We start from the raw sequence: 21,225 nt of genomic DNA, 5'->3' as shown, positions 1-21,225 counted from the left end.
TGTAGGTATTACTGAAGATAAATGTAATTATATAGGTTTATTTATTGAAAGTAAACTGATATAATAATAATCTGAAACTTTTACTACACCTCTGATTAATAATTAATTATTCTTAATGAAGTATTTCTTTTTATTTATATGCAGCTTAAGATTTGTACAAAGATGTATGTGTTTTACAAATTTCACTTATTGGTAAATTATGCTTAGGGGAATTGGTTTAGTGGATCCAGCTGTAAATTCTTTCTTCATTTTAACTGTTGAATTTTAGTTTATTTTGCATACTGAATAACAAATATTAAGTATGATTGAAAACTGCAAGTGGTATTTAATCAGATGAAGACTGGTGCTAGAGATAAAGTAAATTGACAAAATGTCTTTCATTGTTGATCAATCATTGTTGCAGTCGCAGCAGTGATGTGGTTTCAAACTTCTTTGAGATCAGCAGAGAGTGGGGGAAGAAATAGCAAAATTGTAGCTTTCAAGTATTTAAATGTATATATATATATATATATATATATATACACACACACACACACACACACACATTTAAATTTTTATGGCTGAACAAGTATTTATAGATATATTATTATTTATAGTTTAAGAATCACCATATACATACACATAAACAATTATAAGATAATTTGTTGTGATTTGACACATGGGACAACATGTGTAAAAAGTATTTATGAATCGGACAGGCAGACAGTCAAATTTCAATAGAAGTAAATCATCCTGTCTTCAATGTTTGCCAGTTTTCTGTCATTTTGAATATGTAATACATGTGATGCTATTCTGCAAAAAAGTGCCGAATTATGACATTTTTGCTGAGGGTACTGTGTTACTTAAGAGAAATATGTCTAGTGGAAGGTGTTTTCAATGAATAATTTCAGTTGTAATGAATAACTTCGGTTCTAAAAAGGTATATTCCAAATTTCATCAAAATCAGAGGTGAGACCATAATTGTATATAATTACTAACTTGAATTTTTGCCAGTCCTTTATGTGTTCAGGAACTGTATGGGGAATTTTCAGTTCTACTTATTACGGACATTGTAGCAGCTTACAGTCCTACACATAATGAAAAGTTGCTTAACATTAAAGACATTGATTTCATAAAATGAATAACCGAAAAACTCTTCCAGCATTTTAAAATAAGTATGAAGATATCGTTCTTGATCATAAATTTTGAGAGCATAACTTTTAGTGATTTAAAATTTTGCTTTTGACAAAGAGTTGCTAATTGAGAAATGCTGGTTGTAAGTATGCATGTGTAATTTATCTGAAAAGAGTTACCCTTATTAGGGGTGTATAAGGTAATTATAGTTCCTTCATTTGGACTTGGACGTTCAGGTTGAGGATCGTTCACAGGCAGCCTTCATCCTACATTTTTTATACCACTTTTTCATACTGTTCTGTTGGATAGTTCCAGAATTCTGCTTAAAATCATCACTGCACTATTAAAAATTACACAATTTTCTTTCATGTAAAATACCTTTTCATATTGACTTATCATTGTTACTATTATCGCCTAGAAGGAAATAATGGAAACTGACTGTTTATGGCTTCCTTAACAATAGTTTGAGATTTAGCCTTATTTTATTGTACATAATTGAATATTCATTAAATAATTGCAAATATTTAAAATGTATGCTGAGAGTATTCAAAATCAATCTTTGATGTGGTACTGTTATTTTTGTTCGGAATCAGTTGGTTTAGCATAAAAAGTTATTTGTTGTGTTATGTAGTACGCAGTTATAGAAGTTTAAGGTTACATACAATATGGTATCTTCGTTTTTTTGGGATTTTATACAATGTGAATTATATGCTATACATGGTGTATCTATTTACCTTGTATAGTATACTATATAAGTATCTATTCGTATAGTACACAAAAATATTCCATTAACTGTTTGTTGGTCATAATAGTAATTCCTCAGTGATAGTCAATTGGTATCAATGAGTGTATAGTGGTGATTGTGTTAAAGATATAATATTCATTTTTATCACTTGTATTTAGAAATATTTTGGTGAAATAATCTGAACTATAATTACTTTTATAGTTTTTATGCTTTAAAACTGTGAACATGTGTTAGTAAAGGAGTTTTATTAATTTAGTAGTGTTAATTTTATATTTGATAGCCTGTTATTAATTTCATGAGAGCAGATGTTGGATTTTAGGTTTATGGTAATTAAAATTTGTTACTAGTTTTAATAAATTAAACATTGTGTTCTTAAGTTCCAAGGTATTAAATTCATTGAAATAAAGTTACTTCACAAAGTTGTATGTATCTATCATAAATATAGTATCATCTGTAGAAGGTATACATGAAAATAATCATCACAGCAGTTACACAAAATTTACAGTGTCAGATAATATTTTTGTCATTTTATCATTACTTAAAAGTTGTTTGTTGCATGTTCTAAGTATTTTTGACACAAAAATAAGTATTTACATTTAAGTGTAATTTATAGATTTGATATGTGCTTTTAGCCTCATAATGTTAGACAAAGCAGTGTATTTACAGATGGGATTGACGGGTGAAATTTTTTTTCGTTATGTTTTGAGGTATGAGGAGTTTGAAAATACATCACTTAAAATATAATTTCCTTTTATGTATGTGCATGTGAGTGCGTTCGTGCTTGTGTGTGTGTGTGTGTGTGTGCTTGTGTGTGTGTGTGTGTGTGTGTGTGTGTGTGTGTGTGTGTGTGTGTGTGTGTGTGTGTGTGTGTGTGTGTGTGTGTGTGTGTGTGTGTGTGTGTGTGTGTGTGTGTGTGTGTGTGTGTGTGTGTGTGTGTGTGTGTGTGTGTGTGTGTATAAAATCTGTGGCTTGAAAGTCTCCAAGACCACTGGACCAATTTCATTAAAATTTAGATATGCTGAAGTTGTGCATGTGAAATTTGATCAACATTGGTAGAGTCATTCCTGAGTTATCCTCTTGGTAGCATGGTGTGATTGGGAGGGAGGGATGAAAATGAATTTTCTTTATCTTTTGGGAGGATTACAAAAATACCATATGTAAAGTGTAAAAATTCATATGTAAAATTTTGGAGCTTGAAAATCTCCAAAACTACTTGATCAATTTCATTGAAATTTAGGTATGCTTTAGTAGTGTATCTGAAGTTGTGCATGGGAGAATTTGATGAAGATTGGGTGAGGTGTTAAGTTACACTCAATTGTTCCAAAAAATTTGAAAATTTTGTCACTTTAATCTTCAAAACTTACTTGATCAATTCATTGAAATTTAGGCTGAGCACACACTACATAAAATAAAACTATTTGAATCAGGTTGAAACAAACTGTTTGATTCAGACTGATACATAGCAATCCATGTTGATGGAACATTTTAATTGAAACAGACATTTCCTTCACTCTTTGAGATACTGCATTTACTTTTTATATAACGTTATATAAATAAATTGAATTATAATTTTAATTATATAATTAATTAAAGCGCCTCTTACCAGTCCTTACCTATGTAAATCCTCTGGTTGGTCTAGTGGTGAACTTGTTACAAATCAGCCGATTTTGAAGTTTAGAGTTCTAAGGTTGAAGTCCTAGTAAAGGCAGTTACTTTTATACGGATTTGAGTACAAGATTGTGGATACTGGTTTTATTTGGTGGTTGGGTTTCAATTGACTACACATCTCATGAATGGTCGACCTGAGGCTGCACAAGACTATACTTCATTTACATTCATACATCATCCTATGAAATAGGATGAATGAGGCTTGTGCTGGTTCCGGAGGCTAAACAGAAAAAGAAAAAGTCCTTACCTGTAGAAGAGAAACTTTGACTTTAATTGTTCAATCATTACAGAAGCTGTGCGTAGCATAAAGAAATATAGAATGATTTACGCTCAGATTTACCATACGGGAAGACCTATAAAATGAATTTGAGAATAAATGAAATTACATGATATCATTATGAAAGTTAAAGGATTTAAAACGATGGTGGGCAGGCCATGCAGCAGGAACTGATTGCAGATGGACTAAATTAACATTTGAATAAGTACCAGTAGATGGTAAACATCATGAAAAAGACCAAAGGCTTGTTGAATTGATGATATTGTCAAGTACATTGGACTGAAAAATCACACTACACCGCATTAGTTGGAAACATGCTGAAGAAGCCTTCATGCTGCAGTGATCTGTTGAAAGGATGATGATGCGTGTTCCAATATTATGCCAGGATTTGTTTTTAGGATTTAATATAGAATTGTGGGTACATTCATACAAGTTTAAATATCATATTATTTTTAGATGAATTGCAGAAATATAAAGATAAGTTTTTACAACTATACCGGAATGAAAATTTCAGGTTTTGACCATTTATTACATTTAATCAGAAAAAATTCAAAAGACTAACATTTTCGGTTTTCACAACACTCATTTTCCTTTGAAATCCTGTTGTTTCTTGCCTCCCTTAGTTGGCTTGTAGTAATCTGTACAGTAGTGTTCACAAGGCCTACACATGAATAGTATCTTGCTTACAGAGCAACAAAGACATTGGATCTTGAAAAGGGCTGACTGGGGGAAATTTTACAAATTAAACTAAGGAGTGTTGTGTGGGTGCTGGTGATCTAGAGATTCATTACTCATTTTATTGAATCCTTGTCTTAAACAATGACTATAAGAAAATGTTAGTTACAGCAATAATGTTAAATGGATCAATGAATCGTATAATTTCTATGATCTGTTACAATAGCCTACATGTTTCCTTTTGGAGATGATAGATTTTCAGTAGATTTAAATCGAAGTATTAATTCTAATAAAATCGTGTTGTGTATGTCATTTTATTCTTACCGATTGAGGATTCAAGATGATCCCTTCAATCAGTTCATTACAGAAATATTTTTATTCGCTGTATTGTTGATGTTTATGGCAAAATACACTGAAAGACTAAACTACATTAAATTTAATCAAACAAAATTAAGTCCAGATACTCATAATCATCCAAAAGATGTGGCTGCTTAGAAAAATCTGGAGTATATAGGGCAAAAGGTTATTTTACCAGCTATACTTTGGGACATTGAAGATTTATGCATGAAAAATGCAAAATGCTATCTGTTATTTCAGAAGTACGGTTAGTCAAACCTTTTTTAACATTTTCGTGCAAAACTAATTTGTTGTTTCATGCATCTATAATGTGGTACTAGAATTCTAATCTTTAAAAAAAATTTACAATTAATGCTAAAGTTGTTACCAGTGTTTTAGTGAAGGGCAGTAATTATTTCAAGAGTTCTCTCATTTCTTCCGGCTTTCTCATTCAATTTAAAAGACTTGTTTTTTATAACAATAAATAAATCTCTGGAACAGAGGTTGTTGGAGTAATTTGGAAAGCAAATTTTTCCTCATGGGGTAAACTGTACGAGATATTATTAAGATCAGGGGAGATCAATCAAGCATTTTTATTTAGTGTAAATTTCAAGAAAGGAATATGGTGATGGAGAAATTTTATGATAGGATAAAAAACTTAATGATTTAAGTAATAAATTTGGTAAGGACTGTGTAAAAGTCCTAGGTACTTAAGCTAATGTGTACTTGTATGTAACCTAGAAGAAGGCACTTCCCTAAGGTGTGTAGAATGTTTTAAACCAATTGCTACTGGTTTTTACTGGTTTTATTTTTCCTATGAGAGTGCAGTTTTTTACTTATATGACATTAGTTTTTGCTTTAGTTAGAACATTCTTACATATTTTTAATTTATTAAATGTGTAAAGTGAATCCAATGTTGAATACAGACATGATCATCGTTTCTTCTATGTTGTTATCCAGAAAAAAATAGCTGCCATGATCCAATTAAGAATTTTATTCATTTTGGCCATGGTAGTTGATTGTCATATTGTGAGCTCTTGTTTGAATTTCATTACCTTTTTACATAGTCCCTTTTGAGTTGTCACTACAAAAATAACAATATGATTGGTTTATTCAAGATAACATTTTAATTTGAATATTTTCTGGGATGGATAATGTTGACTTGAAGATTAGCACTACTGTTTGAAGTGATGAGGATATGTTGTGGGGAGTAGGATATGTGTTTATTTCATCCTGTAGCAATTCATACTGCTTTTCAGAAACTCTTGAATATTATCTTCCTCATAGACTCCATTTCTTATAGTTAGAATTTATTCTTTTAATAGTATTTCAACTTCTCTTTCCTCAGGGAAGAACTACAGAAGGTGAATTTAACTGAAATGAATTATTACTTTTCCCTGTTTCCAGTGCCGGATTTATCACAAGTGCTGCCCCTAGGCAATAGCAAAAATGTCGCCCTTTTCCAATTTTTTTAAACTGCATTTTTTGATAATTGGTATAAATGAAATATAAGCGTTTACACCTTTATTGAGATGTTTTATTTAATATATAATAATATATTTACAAATTGAATCTGAAATATAATCATTTTCCACATGTATAGTAACTTGCTTAGAAACACTTTCGTCTTACTTTTTTTGTAGCAAAATCTGTTATAATCTGCTCACAGTCTATTTTTAAAGGATATCAGCTTCGATGTTCATTGTAGCTAAGCTATTTAAACGATCTTTAGTCATTGTGGAGCGGAGGTATATCTTAATTTTTTTAAGCAAGAAAAAGATCTTTCAGCACTGCAGTTTGTAACTCAAGTACAAGTAAACATGCGGTATGCAATTTCCACATTCGGAAACACGGTGTACATGTCATTTTCCCGAAGAAATTTGAGTAACTCAAGAGGGGATTTGTTTTGCAAATTTCGAGAAACTCAATGTGCGTGAAAATGTATAAACTCATCACCTAGAGATGGCTCAAGATCTGACGAATAAAATTCTCTCAATATCTCGGACGACTCGGCGAATTTTGGAGTTATCGCTAAAATGTTTGAAATTCGTAATAATGGCGAATTTGCTGTTAATGACTTCGTAAGCTAACATCCTTTTGCACAATTCGTTGTATAAATTATCCAAGATGACATTGAAAATATTAACTCTAAAATGGTCCCTGGCAGTCAATTCCACTTCTCCATCACTCGTTTCGTCAGGACGTAGAGTTCTTCTTCTTCTTCTCCTTCTCCTTCTTCTCAACACAGTTTGGTACTCCTGGATTTCAGACATTTCTAGGGCTAGTTCTTCATAGTGATAAAATTCATTGCGACAATCTGTAACAATTTTTATAAGCCCTTTGTATAAATCAATAATCTCAACCAGACTGGTGTTTACTTCTTGCAATTTTTGACTGACACTATTAAACCTAGAGAGTAGGAAATGCCACAAAATTTTCAAGAATGCTGTTTCGAGATGTTCCATTTGGCTGGGGATTCCTTTTGCTTCCTGTCAAATGATTGCGTTTTCAGTTTTATCCTCTTCCATACTCGCTAGTATTTCGATGATTTCTAAAAGTTATCTTGTAAAGCAGTGACAGCATCCGCACGATCCGACCACCTTGTCGTGAACAATGATTTCAACGTTGTTATGTTGCCTCGAATGCGTGTTCTGAAAATTTCCCATCGATGCGTTGACGATGTAAAGAAATTGTACACAGTTTGCAGAAGTGAGAAAAACGAAACGGCTTCAGAACATTTTTCCACTGCACAGCCAACCAAGTTCAACGAATGAGCAGCACGCGCGGCACGTAATCTGCTAACGCATTTTCTTTCTTAATTCGAGCTTGAAGATCAGCATATTGTCCTGACATATTATAAGCATTGTCGTATGATTGCCCTCAACAGTCAGCAATATTCAAACCCAAAGTATCCAACTTGTAAAAAATGCAGCAGCCAACGCTTCAGCTTTGTGTCCAGGTTTTTCAATGAATTGTAAAAATCTCTCCACAGGAACGCCGTCAGGTTTCACGTACCGCAGATTAAATGATAATTGATCCTCGTGCGAGGTGTCGAGTTGAATCAACTATGAGAGAAAAGTATTTTCCCAGTTTGGCTTCAGAGATTACTGTAGATATCACTCTGGTTAGCAATGAGTCCTATAAATTCTTCGTAGGTAGTTTTGGACATATAACTAGTACTGCCACTTCCTTTGTTGCCAAACGTGTTGATATGATTAGCCAAAAATGGATCTTATTCAGCTAAAAATTCGAGAAGCATCAGGAAATTTCCATTATTTTTAGAACCGAACTTCTCTTCACTGCCTCTGAATGGAAGTCCTCGCACAGTTAATGCTTTGATAGCAGCTACTACTCGTCGTAGTATGTTTCTCCGATATGTAATCTGATCATCATATTGCTTAGTCAAATCTCTGTCAATTCGTGTTCGACAACCTGCTCGTTGTTTTAAATTTCAAATGCATTTATTATGGCTCTGAGAATTTTCATGTTCTTTTATACGTTGACTTGCGTGCTTCCAATCATTAAATCCATCTTTTCCACTAAAAGAACAATCATTTTTTGGATAGAAAAGAAGACATGCTACACAAAAAACAGATCCTTTGCTTTCTGAGTAAACGAGCCACGATCGAGGTGTTTTTTTCTCCATTCAAAAGACTTATATGAAATAGAGCCTGCGAGCATTGTCTCACCCTGCCGTCGTTGTACTCTTTTGGATTTAGTAAAAACCTCATTTATGTTTTGATCGCAACCATTAATCGATATATGGTCAGGAATAAAATCATTAATGATCCATTTTGCTGGATCTTTATCAACGATTTAATTATTGTTGCAAATGATCTCTTCTGAAAATTCACATGTAGTAAGTGAAGCGATTGTTTCAGGTGAAGCATTTGTGCCTGAAAAATAGAAAAAAGAACGAACACCTGAGTTAGTGGTATTTAAATTTACAACTGCAAGCAGTGAACCTTGCGGGGGGGGGAAATTTTAATTGACTTATTACCAGGAATATCCTAGTATATTCATATATTAGCAATATTGATATACATGAATTTTTGGTATATTATATTTCGAATACAAATTAGAAATATATATAGTAGGGTCAAACGGTAGAATCAAAGAACGAAACCTAAAATAAACTTAAAATCCATAAACAAAGTTTATGGATTAATATTATTTTTCGGATACAAATTTTTTTGAAGTCATAGCACTTTAAAGTGGGGAATTACTTTTTGACGAAATACTAATTTATAATAATGAAGCAAATAAAACAAATAAAATTTGAAAATATTAGTCCGGTAAGTATATAATTAGGTAGGTATATACCAAGTAAGTTCTTAGTATGCTCATATATTACTGAAATTAATTTATATTATTTTTGGAACACAACTTTTAATGTAGTGGTACAGGCCTCATGGGGAAAGCACTTCAAAAAAATGCGTTGCATTACGTACTTGAAAGTGGTGAGGAAACGGTAATATTAACTAAATTATTTAGAATGACGTTGAATAAGTTTATTCATTATGTAATTTAAGCATTCAGTGAAATGGGGACTAATAAATGTTTTCTAAGATTTCAAAATTAATTCATTTTTCATTTAATATAACAATATAAAAAGTAGATGGTTGAAAGAAAACAACAGTGCGTTGAAGGATGAATCGTGATTCAAGTTTTAAGTTTAGATTCAAAGATAAACATCCGGATCCAATGTGGATCAAGACAGTAAAGTAATTGACTTTTAGTTGTTAAGTACTCAAGATGTTCACGTATTACTGATATTGATGTATACAAATTTTTTTTGGAAGTATATACTTATACTTAGGTAGCTATATACCTAGGTATACACTAGTATAAATAGCTACCTAAGCATACCTAAGTATATAGCTACCTAGTATATACCCCGGGGGGGGGGGGGGGTCCATTTTTTGGATGTGCGCGAGTAAGAACAACAGGGAAATTAAAATTTCTCTAAAAACTTATATATTAATGAAAAACGGACAAAATGTTTAACCCATTACCTGCTGAACCTGAAAATCATAAAAAAAATCAACTTCCATCACTGATTGTCGTTTCAAGAGTTTGAATGTGGAAAAATTTGCATTGAAAAAACTTTATGAATGTACCAACAAAAATTTATATTTCTATTTCAAGAAAATATTAGTTTTATTTTTGATCAACCATTATTGATATTTTAAAACGCTTCATTTTAATGTTAAATTTGTATTCAGCAATCTAAAAAATATTTACCTCACTCATTTCATTTCCGTAGAAATAAAAAAATTATTTTGATGAACTATTTTGAAATGCCTAATTTTTAACCTCTTCAGTCACCACGGACAAAATATTGTACATGCTTTTAAAATCGATTTATTTATGTTTTTACAATTTCTTTTTAATTTTTCAAACTTTTTTGTTTACGATAAGATTGATTATCACTAATAAAACCTGCAAAATATATGAGACGAAAAATTGTCTATAATAAATTTTATTGCAAAAAATAAAAAGTATAAAAAATTTTTCATTGAAAAATCACTATTTGTGTCATTTTAATTATATTGCACATGAAGTTGTTTAACCTAGAAAAAAAGTGTGACTGAAAGGATTAGATAACATAATAATTTTTTATAGATTATTTGACTCTGTTGAACAATTGTCCTTAAAGAAAGTTGGATGGAAAAGAATGTTGAAGAAATGTTTACGTAATTTTTTTTATCCGAAAAATCAAAATCAAGTACGAAAAAACTATCCACAAAAATAATAATTTTTCATAAACAAGATCAAGTTAATACGTGATTTTAATTTATTTTTCACTGAAAACATGAATCGTTTGTTGTACCAAATTTATAAATGAGCACATTAACACTCTACTTTACTTTTGTTGTATAAATAAATCAATATAGTTATTAAATTGTTATACACAAATTAAAAAATATCATTCTAGAAAGTGTGTTGTTATCAAATGATTAATGGTAACATTAATCATTTGGTAACAACACATTTTGACCAAATGATTAATACAGTTACATGATTAATCATTATTATAAAAAACTACAGAAAATAGATGTCTGTTCATTTCGGGTTATTATTTATCTAAAGCATAAATTACTATAAGAAACTAATATTTAAATTCATTTTTTAACGACTTAACTTTCTTTTTGAAACGAATTTTTTTTTCTTGGAAAATTTATCAACACAATTTTTCACAGTTCAATACTATATTTCAGAAACTTCAATTTCAGTATCAATAAACTTCGATTCTTCTTGAATCTTAATTATTATCATTTGATAGAACATTGATACAGGTTGTGATATGCATCACTGGCAGGTGATGGGTAATAAATATTATATCAAACATTTACCAGTTTGATGGAGGGAAATCTCTGCTGAAAATTCATCACTTTGTTCGTTTAAGTACTTGATGGTCCGGCTGATACTGGTGGGTGTTGATCATCTGTTCCTAGAAAATTAATACATTTTAAAAGTTATACGGACAAATAATACAAAGACAAAATAATACTCGGTCAAAATAACCCTAGATAAAATAACACTTTTAATGGTCTTGTTCTTAATTTCAACGTACTTTTCAGAATTTATTTATTTTTTTAAATTAACAAATTTCAAGCACTAAAAACATTTAACGCAAATCAAGTACTGTGCTTTTTTTATTATTTAAAAAAAATTGACGAATTTTAACTACAAACAAATTTAACTCGAATTACCAGGTTTTTTTATTACTAGCGTCAAACGCGCGCTACTCGCTCGGTGCGTCCGTTTTTTGCACTCAAGAATAAAATTCATTCTAAATTTAAGAAATTAGAAAAACTAAAAATTACAACAGTTTTTTGGTCCGCCGACCGATCCAAATGTTGAAAAGTTATTAAAACTAATATATCTTTTCAAGCTTCACCCTTCCTAATTAGGTACAGGTATAAAAGATTCCGAGCTTTACCTATTCGACACGCTAATTAAAATCGTCCAATCTCGAATTTTGAGTTCTTAAAGATTATGATGTCAGCAATCGGTGTTTTTTTATATAGGATTTTGAAGAATGAAAAAAATGTTATTTTCCCCAGTTATTTTGTCCATATCCTAATTTGTCTAAATTTTGTTTTGATCAGTGTATTTTTGTCCGGTACTATTTTGTCCAGTGTTATTACATCCGGGATACCCAATAATGAAATTAATAAAAATAGATAGAATCGAATGTTTCTTATACTGGTGAATGTTTAAAATTTTGGTGTTTTCGATATCACCTGTTGTTCTGCTTGTAATTTTTCCGCCGCCCTTTTTCTGTTAGCAGCTCCACTATACTTTTTTCGATAGTCACTCGTAGTGTTCTATCTGTAGTCAAAATTAAGAATTAGTGCATACCAGTTACATATATATTTTTTTTATATATATTTTTCTAACACGTTTTCACTTTTTACCTTTTCAGTCATTGATATTTATAAATTTGATGAAACTTTTTTAATGGCAGGATAAAATATATTTAAATGCAACACACATAAAAAAAAAAACGGCTCACTTAACACTCACAAATAACAATTATCGGTTACGAAGTTGTCAAAGTTTCAATTCTCAACTCAAATGGTAGCACTTTACTCGTATAGAGGAGGACTTGATTCCCAAGCTAAGCGATGTACTCGAATGCAAGAGTTTGGAAAAACAATTTCCACACTTAACCATGGTAAATTAATTGAGGGTGCATATTTGGAGAGAGGGCAAGGTCCGATCCTGTCTGTGAATATCAGGTAATAGCTCCCAAACTCTGAACAATAGAGAGTAATAAACAAAAGGCACAAAAATGAGTGAGTACATATAAAATTTGAAGCTACCCGAAATTTCTATTCTCCTGAAGGTAAAGAAAATAATGAATACATGAAAACTCGGCTACGGCAATAAGCCATAAAATAGTAAAATCTCAAACGAATATTTATAATGCTATTGTTTGAAATATGAATTGATTCATAGTCGCTACACAACAAAATGACAACCGATTTTCAAGTTTTTCAAAAAGTCAAAAATTTGCCGCCCTGGGCCATGGTCCATGTTGCCCCTGTGTAAATCCAAGCCTGCCTGTTTCTGTGAGTTATAGGTTTTAATTGTGACTTTGTCCAACATTTTTTTCATAAATACATTAAACTGTTTTTAAGAAATAATGAAAGAAAGTGTATTAAAAAAATAGAGCATTTGTCTTATGCTTTGAAAAAAAAAAAATAGATAACAAATTAATAAAATAATATAATATACAATATTTTAGAAGCATTCAAAGGTGCAAATGGTAGGGTAGATTGGGTTATCAGAAATGTTAGGTGTGCATGTTATAATAAACCAGGTTGTTTAATTGATCCTGTTAAAAGCAACTCGACATCTAAATTGCAAAGTTTTGAGTTATATTGTTATAAACATATTTGTAAAGGTATGTAAGGGGTGGCAAAGACTTTAAAAAGATCAGTCTGTTTCAGACTGGGTTTTTATTCCTACTAATCTGATTAACAAGATAAATTAATTTTCTTAACATGTGTTTGAGAATGTGGTGAGCCTTTCTTGCCTTTGTGCATAGAAAAATAATAGTTTGAAGACATGCTTGACCAGTCATAATTTAACATGATAGTCTCCTACTGATCGTCTCAACACTGTCTCCCATCCACTATTCTATTGTTGGTTTTTATGTGCAACCAACCACAAGTCAAATTATTGCCTAAAATACAATTAACAAAATGCTGTTCTACATGTCAATTAAAGAACAGTTGCCTTCTTTTAAATAAAAAAACCTGAAAGAGTGAAAAAAAATCATCTTAATTAGAATGTGGAAGTAGTGGTATTGACTTCTTCAAACTAAATAAGTGTATAAGTCTTATCAGTCAGAAAAAATAGATTTAAACAAATATAATAAACTTATAAAATATATGTAAAAATAATATAAGTAAATCTGTGTAAGATATTAAAACAAGAAGATATTTTACCCAGGATTAGTCATATCGTAATGCTAAGTAATCTTTGCATTTGAGTGTTTTAATTTCAGTTGGTAATGTTACTTTTAGAGTAATATGGTTCTGATATGTGTAGTGCTGTCTGAAAAGTACTTTTGTAATTGTATTGTAATGTGTTCCTTTGAAGTACTTAAATATCCTATTGATTAAATATCCATTCTTTTATTCTCTTCTGTTTTGTTGCTTATTTTTCAGGTTTTAATTGTCAGCATTTCTGTTTGATTTTGTCATTTCTCAGAAAGTTTTACAAAACCTTGTAAAGTACCTTTCTCCAACATTTTTAAACTTGGTCAGAAACTTCGTATATTTTTCATCTTATTATCTACCCATAAAAGTCTGTCTACCATAGTAATACAAAAATGTATAATTTGCCTGTTTGTCATCTTCCTCTGTTCTATTTTTCTTTCTGCTTAACTTCTATTTCTGACAGAGCTTCAAAGTTAGTTTAAAAATCCTCCCCATTTGATGTATTTTCAACATGCTGTGATGACTTTGCATATTACTTTTTTTTGTTCATAAGGTAAAGTGGAAATGTCAGACAATTGTTAAGTGATTTATTAGAATAAAAGCTTTTGATATTTTAAAAATATAAGTTTCAACATTACTGCTATAGTTTCATTGATGTTTTTGCTGATTTTGTGAACAAGCATTTTGGTTTCTTAGTAGTTTAGCAAAACTCATTTGCTTAACCTAACTTCCATATATCACTAACTTACCAAACTCATCAATTATCAATTGATTTTAACTTATCAGGATATTGATGTTAAATCCCAACTTCATCACTTCATCTTTGGTCTTATTGTTATCATAGTATTCTTCTTTGCAGTGTGGTCCTTTAACTTAGTAAACTGGTTACAATAATGTCATACTAGATCAGAGGAATTGGAGGGATGGTCTAAAATTCCAAATTTGCAATAAATCTTTTCTGCCTGAATTGACCACAGTTTGAGGGACCTTCAAGAGTGTAAGATATAATTTTCGGTAATGTAATGTTGTAATCAACAACCAAACAATTTTCATTCTGTTTCTAACAATTGAATACCCCTTGTTTTATTTTAATTGTATTATTTGACTGTTCATTAGTTTTACCATTCATAATGAGTTCAACTTGACTTTTAGATCTTATACTTTCTCGACCAAAAAACTCTGTTCATTCTGTTCCATTTCTTTCTTTTGTGCTATTGATACTAAGATTTCATTTCCGTATTATAATTCAATTCTTATACAGTTTAATTAACAAAAATTAATTTTAACTGAAGGTGACTTCTATTTTTATGTGAATTATATTTGATGATGAATGGTAACAGCCCTGCGCGATGCCAACCAAATTCATACAGGGTAGGAACAAGAAAAAATGTTAGCGATGCTGATATTGAGACATTCTTTGTGGTGTACAATCGCTGGTATTGTGAATTGAGCAGATTGAAGTAATTTAGATCAGTGGTCACCATTGGCTTTGCCGCAGTCATAGGCTGATGTATGTCTGAAAGTCATTAGTTATCTGATGTTTTCAGTGATTATGACTGTTTTGAGCATTGCAACTAATTTTATTATCTTGTGCAGAATTATTATTTACTTTTATGGTAGCAGTTGATTTTTACAGGTATCTTTTAATATGGAACAATCATTTAATGTGTTTTTTTTATTTATCTTCATAAAATAACATCTTTTACTTTCACGTTCTTCATTTTAGTTAGTTTTCCATGATTGTTATTATTGAGAGAGCAGGATCTTCAATGAAAGTCTAAACATTTATTGATTTTAAAAACTTTTTCCTAATCTTCCTGATTCTAAATTACTAGAAATTAATGGTACTTTTTAAATTTTATTTGCTTCCTGAAATTTTTTGATTGGTTTTATACCACCACAAAATGAATCATATTCTTTGCACATATGTTTATACAGATGTTAAAGAATGATTGTTAGACATCTTATATGTTAATATATGTTATTATTTCATTGCAGAGGGTGATGTAAAAAAATCTAGTTTTGCTGATGCGGAGACAACTGGAGAAGAATGTCAAGCAGGGGGTAAGCTGGAACGTGTAAAATCTTGAGATCTGTTATACATTCTTGAAGAGATTTTTTTCCACATTGTTTTAGGGTGATATAATATAGCAAAATCCTTTAAATTTATGTGCAGATCGACTTTGTTTTGTCATTATGCACTTATGTATATATGAATATAAATTCTGTTATCACTTAATACATGATGCTGACCACCATTACCACCATTCAGCATCACTGGTTTGCTTGATTAAAGGGCCATTGATGCTCACTGGTGGTGCATTATCCTTCAGTACATTGCTGGTGATGTTAATAATCCAAAGAAACTTATCATATTAAGTATTTGATTTTTTGACTGATCATAGCCATTCATAATAATGAATGTTCTGTTCACCTCAGGATTGGCTGTTAAATGATCCAATAATTACTGTCTCAGAAGGTGACCCTACACACCTTTTAAACATTTTTTAAATATTGATTTTTATTATTAAAATATGTGTAATTTTATATGTTGAGAAGTCCAAAATGAGTTTTTTGTCTTTTTTTATGGAGGTCATGTTTTACATACTACTGCAATTTTACCAAATTAGGTATTCATGGAAATTAGTATGACATCTCATATATTTGCCTTATTAACATCAATTAAAAGATTTTTTCCTGAATTAAAGGGCTCAAAAGTAAGTTATATTCAATTTTTACTTTAATTGCAGTATTATGGATTGAAAAAAATTAAGCAAACAATTTTTAGATTTTCCATATAAATATCTCTATTCTTGACGTTTTTTTTAATAGGAATCTTAGTGTGAAGGTGACAATTTTTCTATTGTTGGTAAATGGTTATTTCAATTTTTTGGTCCCATGTATGCCTCCCCTTTTCGTTTAAAAAAAATTGATGTTTAAAAACCCTGGAAAAAGGTGTAATTTTTATCTATTAATAATGTAGTTAGGAATGAGGTATATGTTTAAATTCTGGGCTGTTGCTAGTGTTTTAGGTTAATATTAAAAAAAATGTAAGATTATGCTTATTTGTGGGAAATGCAACAAGTTAAAAAATGCAGATTATGATACTCTGTAATATAAAATAATTAATGTATTTCTCTATTTTGCAATATTTGCTCATAATAGGTCAACCCATTTAAAACATTGTTTTTGGCACTATCAGAAACATCCTCCCCACATTCAGGCATACATTTTCACCATTCCTTCTTTCACAAAAAAAGTTGTTATACCTTGTAACTTTAGTATTACTTCCCTTAAATAATTTATATTGATTTTATTATTTTTTTATTAATACATAATTAATTTTTACTTATTAAAATTCATCAGTGATAATTTTTTTTAATGAATTTTTATTGGATCAGAATTAGACTTTACAAACAACCTATTTTAAAAACTTTTATATCATTTATATCAAAATTTAAACCAATGTTAATATATGTTTTTAATATCATTATTTGTTATTAATTTTTTTTTATTCATTTTGATGTCTTAAGAGAGACTTGTCCATAAAAACACTCATGACACCCTTCAACAATTCACCAGTATTACATTAAGTTTGTGAACAATTTTATAAAATGTGTAAAACATAACTTACCTCAAAAAAACTAAAATATTAATTGTTAGAATATTAATTAAAGAAGTAACTAGAAAGATGAAATAAATTTTATCTTAGCTGTTAGCAGAAAACAACTAGAATTCAAACTAAATATGAACATATCAAACCCATACTTCTTCTACAAGTTTGTCAATCAAAGACCTTTTGTCTTTACTTATGTTTTAGCCAGGCACTAGCTTACCTAGTTTGCATGTAAAACTAAGCTACTTTTCATTCATTTAATTAATTAAACAATACACATAATTTATAATTAATTATAAATAATATCCACTGTAATGTGTCACAATTATTGGCTGGAGGTTAATTACTGAACTGTATCTTGAGATTTAATTTCTAATCACAATTCTATTTTGAATTTTTAGATTTAATTTTCTTTTTCCTTTGAGTACTGTGAAAAATTATAAATTGAAACACTGATTTTAAATAATTTTATAATGCAGATCGACAAAACCTATATTTAACTCTCAAATTTAATTTAATTTCCAAACATAAAGTTACATCAAAGATCATAAAATAAATCTTGCCTAGCTTAGACCATTGAGTGATTTCTGTACAAGTTTAAATGATATGATAATCTAGCTCATGAAGACTCAGTACCAATGTAAGTGACAACTGTAATGTGTCTTTTAATAGTTGCATAATGATTTATTCTATCCTTAGAATTCTTTCTCCTATCTTACTTACATTGAATGTTCTCTGAAATTTGTTAATCTTTTAAAAACTCCCTGAGTCTATAATTATGTGTTTTTATTTAATGCAATGTGAATGTACACTTTCATTTGTTTAGCCAATAAAAACATGTGTCAGTTTTTAATAGGTATTATTTCATTTGAAAATTTTTATCAATTAATTTGATTCTGATTGAATGTAAAAGTAATAAAAGATTTTAGTTTTGTAAATAATAATAATAATAGTAATTTATTATTATATAATAATAAACTAATGTGTAATATTTTCTTTTATTAGTTAAAATGTATAATAATTTGTTTACTTCCCCTTCTGAGAGGAGATAATGAACTTACTTTGCTCAATGTTAATGATGTTACTTTATCTATTGCTTTAGGTTATTTGCCTCCTACTTATCTTGTATTATTTGTAAAGCATTTGAGGTAAGTGGGTTGTTCTTTTTGTAAACAAAATTAGTAAATAGTTACATCATTTAACATTTTTAGCATTGGTAAATCTTAGAGGCTGCTTGGACAAATTAAAACTAAAAATGGTCATTCAAAGAATTCCTTCCATTTTTCTTCCTCTAAAACGTCATTTAAATTTTTCACAAAATTTAAAGAATTTCTCTTTCTTAGAAAAATATCATTCTTTAACAGGAAATAATGATACTATTTCCATTAGTGAAGTTTTGTTAGTTTGTTGAGCTTTAATGAACGGGACAACTTTTTGTGATTTTTAGAATATTAATCTTGTATACAACATTTTTGTCTTGGGTATAGAATATATTTTTTGAGTTAGTCTTGTTCAGTTTCTATTTAGTACATCATGCTGTTGGAGGCATTAGTAATATAGAATTCTTAATGAATTTATGAACCATTTGGTACCACATTTTGCATTGAGTTTTTGATTCCATTATTTTTAAAAGTAAATTAATTGCTGTGGTTATTTACCCACTTGACGAATGTTAACAAAATGAAGAAAAACTGTACTCAGCCTATTTTACTGTAATAGTGTGTAGGAAATTGGCTTGTTTAACATGACTTCAGTGAGTGGCATTTTTTCTTACTTAACACTCTTCAGTGCCTACTCCACAGTACCATTTCAGGAATTGATGACACTTTGGTTGAGGATGCAATTTAATGTTTTATCAAAATTGTAAATATTTATTCTTCAGAGCTTTTAGCATTTTCAGATCTATCTTTTAATAGGAAACCTTTAGTTAGTGTTCAGTAATCGAAAGTCTTGGTAAAGATTAAGTGAAGTATTCCTTAGCATTCTTCAGTTTTGCTGCTTTGATACTATTGTTGTGTCGAAAAACCTACCTTGTCTAAGAGTTTGTTGATTGTGTTAGTTATTAGAACTGGAGAAGTAAACATTCTTGTAATTATCCAAATTCACCACTTTCAAATTAGTGAGCTAATAGTTTGTTTCCTGCTAAAATGTTTCTCCTGATTAAAACAAAAAAAAATAAATAAATAAAAATATTACATATACTGGTTTAAATACTTTTACATCTATTCAGTTATGGAATTGGTGAATTTCTATTATGTTTACAAAAATTACTACTAGTAATTAACTGATAGTGAAAGATCATTTTTTTAATATCTTATGAAAGTTATATGGGTTGTACTCACACTGGGAGGACATGCACAGTCAAAATTAAATGAGGTATCTGAATTACAAATGCTAGTTTTTGATTCAGATAAAGGTTGTACAGAGTATAACTGTGGCTTCTGTAATGTAGTAAACTTTTATTCAGAGAGAATATGTTTGCGACTCATCCATTTCTGTTTACTTTGTAATTAAATTGCCTAATAGGAATATATATCATTGGAAGTAGAAATTATTTATCAGATTGCCACATTATAATATGGACTAATTTATATCAGGGGTAAATATAATAATTGTTTAAATTATTATATTATAAGGAAACGATCATTAAAAAACTCTACCATCTTGTATAAAATGAATATTGTTTAAGAATATTCTAAAAATGTAATAATAATATTTAAAGAATAATAATTGTAAAAAAAAAAGCATTTTTGTAGTTTAATAGTGAAGTATAATCTACATTTGTATTTGTAAGTAGTTGTTCATTAATAGTGTTATTAAATAAATTCTCTCACTTATTTTGTGGGAGTTGTTCATTATAATTGAAATGTTGTATTGCATTGAACTTAGCCAAATTAAATTACTATATTTTCAAATTGAGTAAAGTTAATTTAATTATTACTGGGATCTAAGCAGACAGAGTAAATGGCATCCTAGGAAAAATTTCATTAAGTAATTTTATCACTTGTTTATGACTAAAATAAAAGTAATGTTATGGTTTCAATATACTGTCTTGCACTCTATATGCTAAACTTGAATAGGGTTTTTATTTTTGGTTTATTTATTTCATTTATTAAGTCTTGATTAAGTATCTCCCTTGGGTCTTGAACTGTAAATTATTCAGATCAGAGAGAGAGTCTAAGTTGATCATTTTCTTCTCTTCCCTTTCATTATTCTTTATTCCTTCATCCTTGAATATGTGCTTTGAGACTTGGATCATGCATCGCTCTGCTTCCTGTAGCATCATGCCCATTCTTTTGTTGGGGTCAGTGGCTTGACTCTTTTTTATATGTAGCTTTAGAACTGTCAGAGTGCTCTTATTCATGTCCAGGGATTGCACACTACCCCAAACTACTATTGGTGAGCCAAACTACTGGTGGTGCAGAAATTATATGCACCCAAATTTGAGGCATCATAAAAAAATTATCCATCTGATTTCAAAATAAAATTTTCACACTAGGTTCTATTTGGGATTTTATCACCCCAAATTTCAGGAATTCAATGAATTAGAAGCTATTATTCAGTTTGTAAACCCTCGTTATCTTTGAAATTATACACATATAAACACAGGTCTCTAGGGTCAGTTTCTTGGTTGTTACTTTAGATCGGCCATTATTTTTTTCTAGTAGTAGAAAAAAATGGCACCCTTTCCATTTTTACACAAAAAACATATCTTAAAAAAAGTAATAGAAAAATAAAAGTTCAACATCACCAAATATAAAATAAAATTGTATCAACTTTGATATGACTTGTTTTGAGATGCTTCAAATTCAAGTACGTTTAATTTCTGTGATTAATA

The 21,225-nt window shown here is 29.8% G+C and overlaps 1 protein-coding gene across 2 annotated transcripts in view; it reads left to right on the top strand.

The window, feature by feature from the left end:
- Positions 1–21,225, top strand: part of sds22 (protein phosphatase 1 regulatory subunit sds22) — a 55,816-nt gene that overhangs the window by 912 nt on the left and 33,679 nt on the right. The window contains exon 2 of one of the 2 annotated variants that reach the window (XM_075364326.1): positions 15,770–15,835. The exons of the other annotated variant lie outside the window; for it this stretch is intronic. Coding sequence (XP_075220441.1) covers positions 15,770–15,835 — 66 coding nt within the window. The remainder of the gene's footprint in view (positions 1–15,769; positions 15,836–21,225) is intronic. 2 annotated transcript variants of the gene reach the window in all.

This window comes from Lycorma delicatula, chromosome 1 (genome assembly GCF_047948215.1).
Source record: "Lycorma delicatula isolate Av1 chromosome 1, ASM4794821v1, whole genome shotgun sequence".
In the NCBI taxonomy this organism is placed as follows: domain Eukaryota; kingdom Metazoa; phylum Arthropoda; class Insecta; order Hemiptera; family Fulgoridae; genus Lycorma; species Lycorma delicatula.
This window is presented reverse-complemented; position numbering and strand designations above follow the sequence as displayed.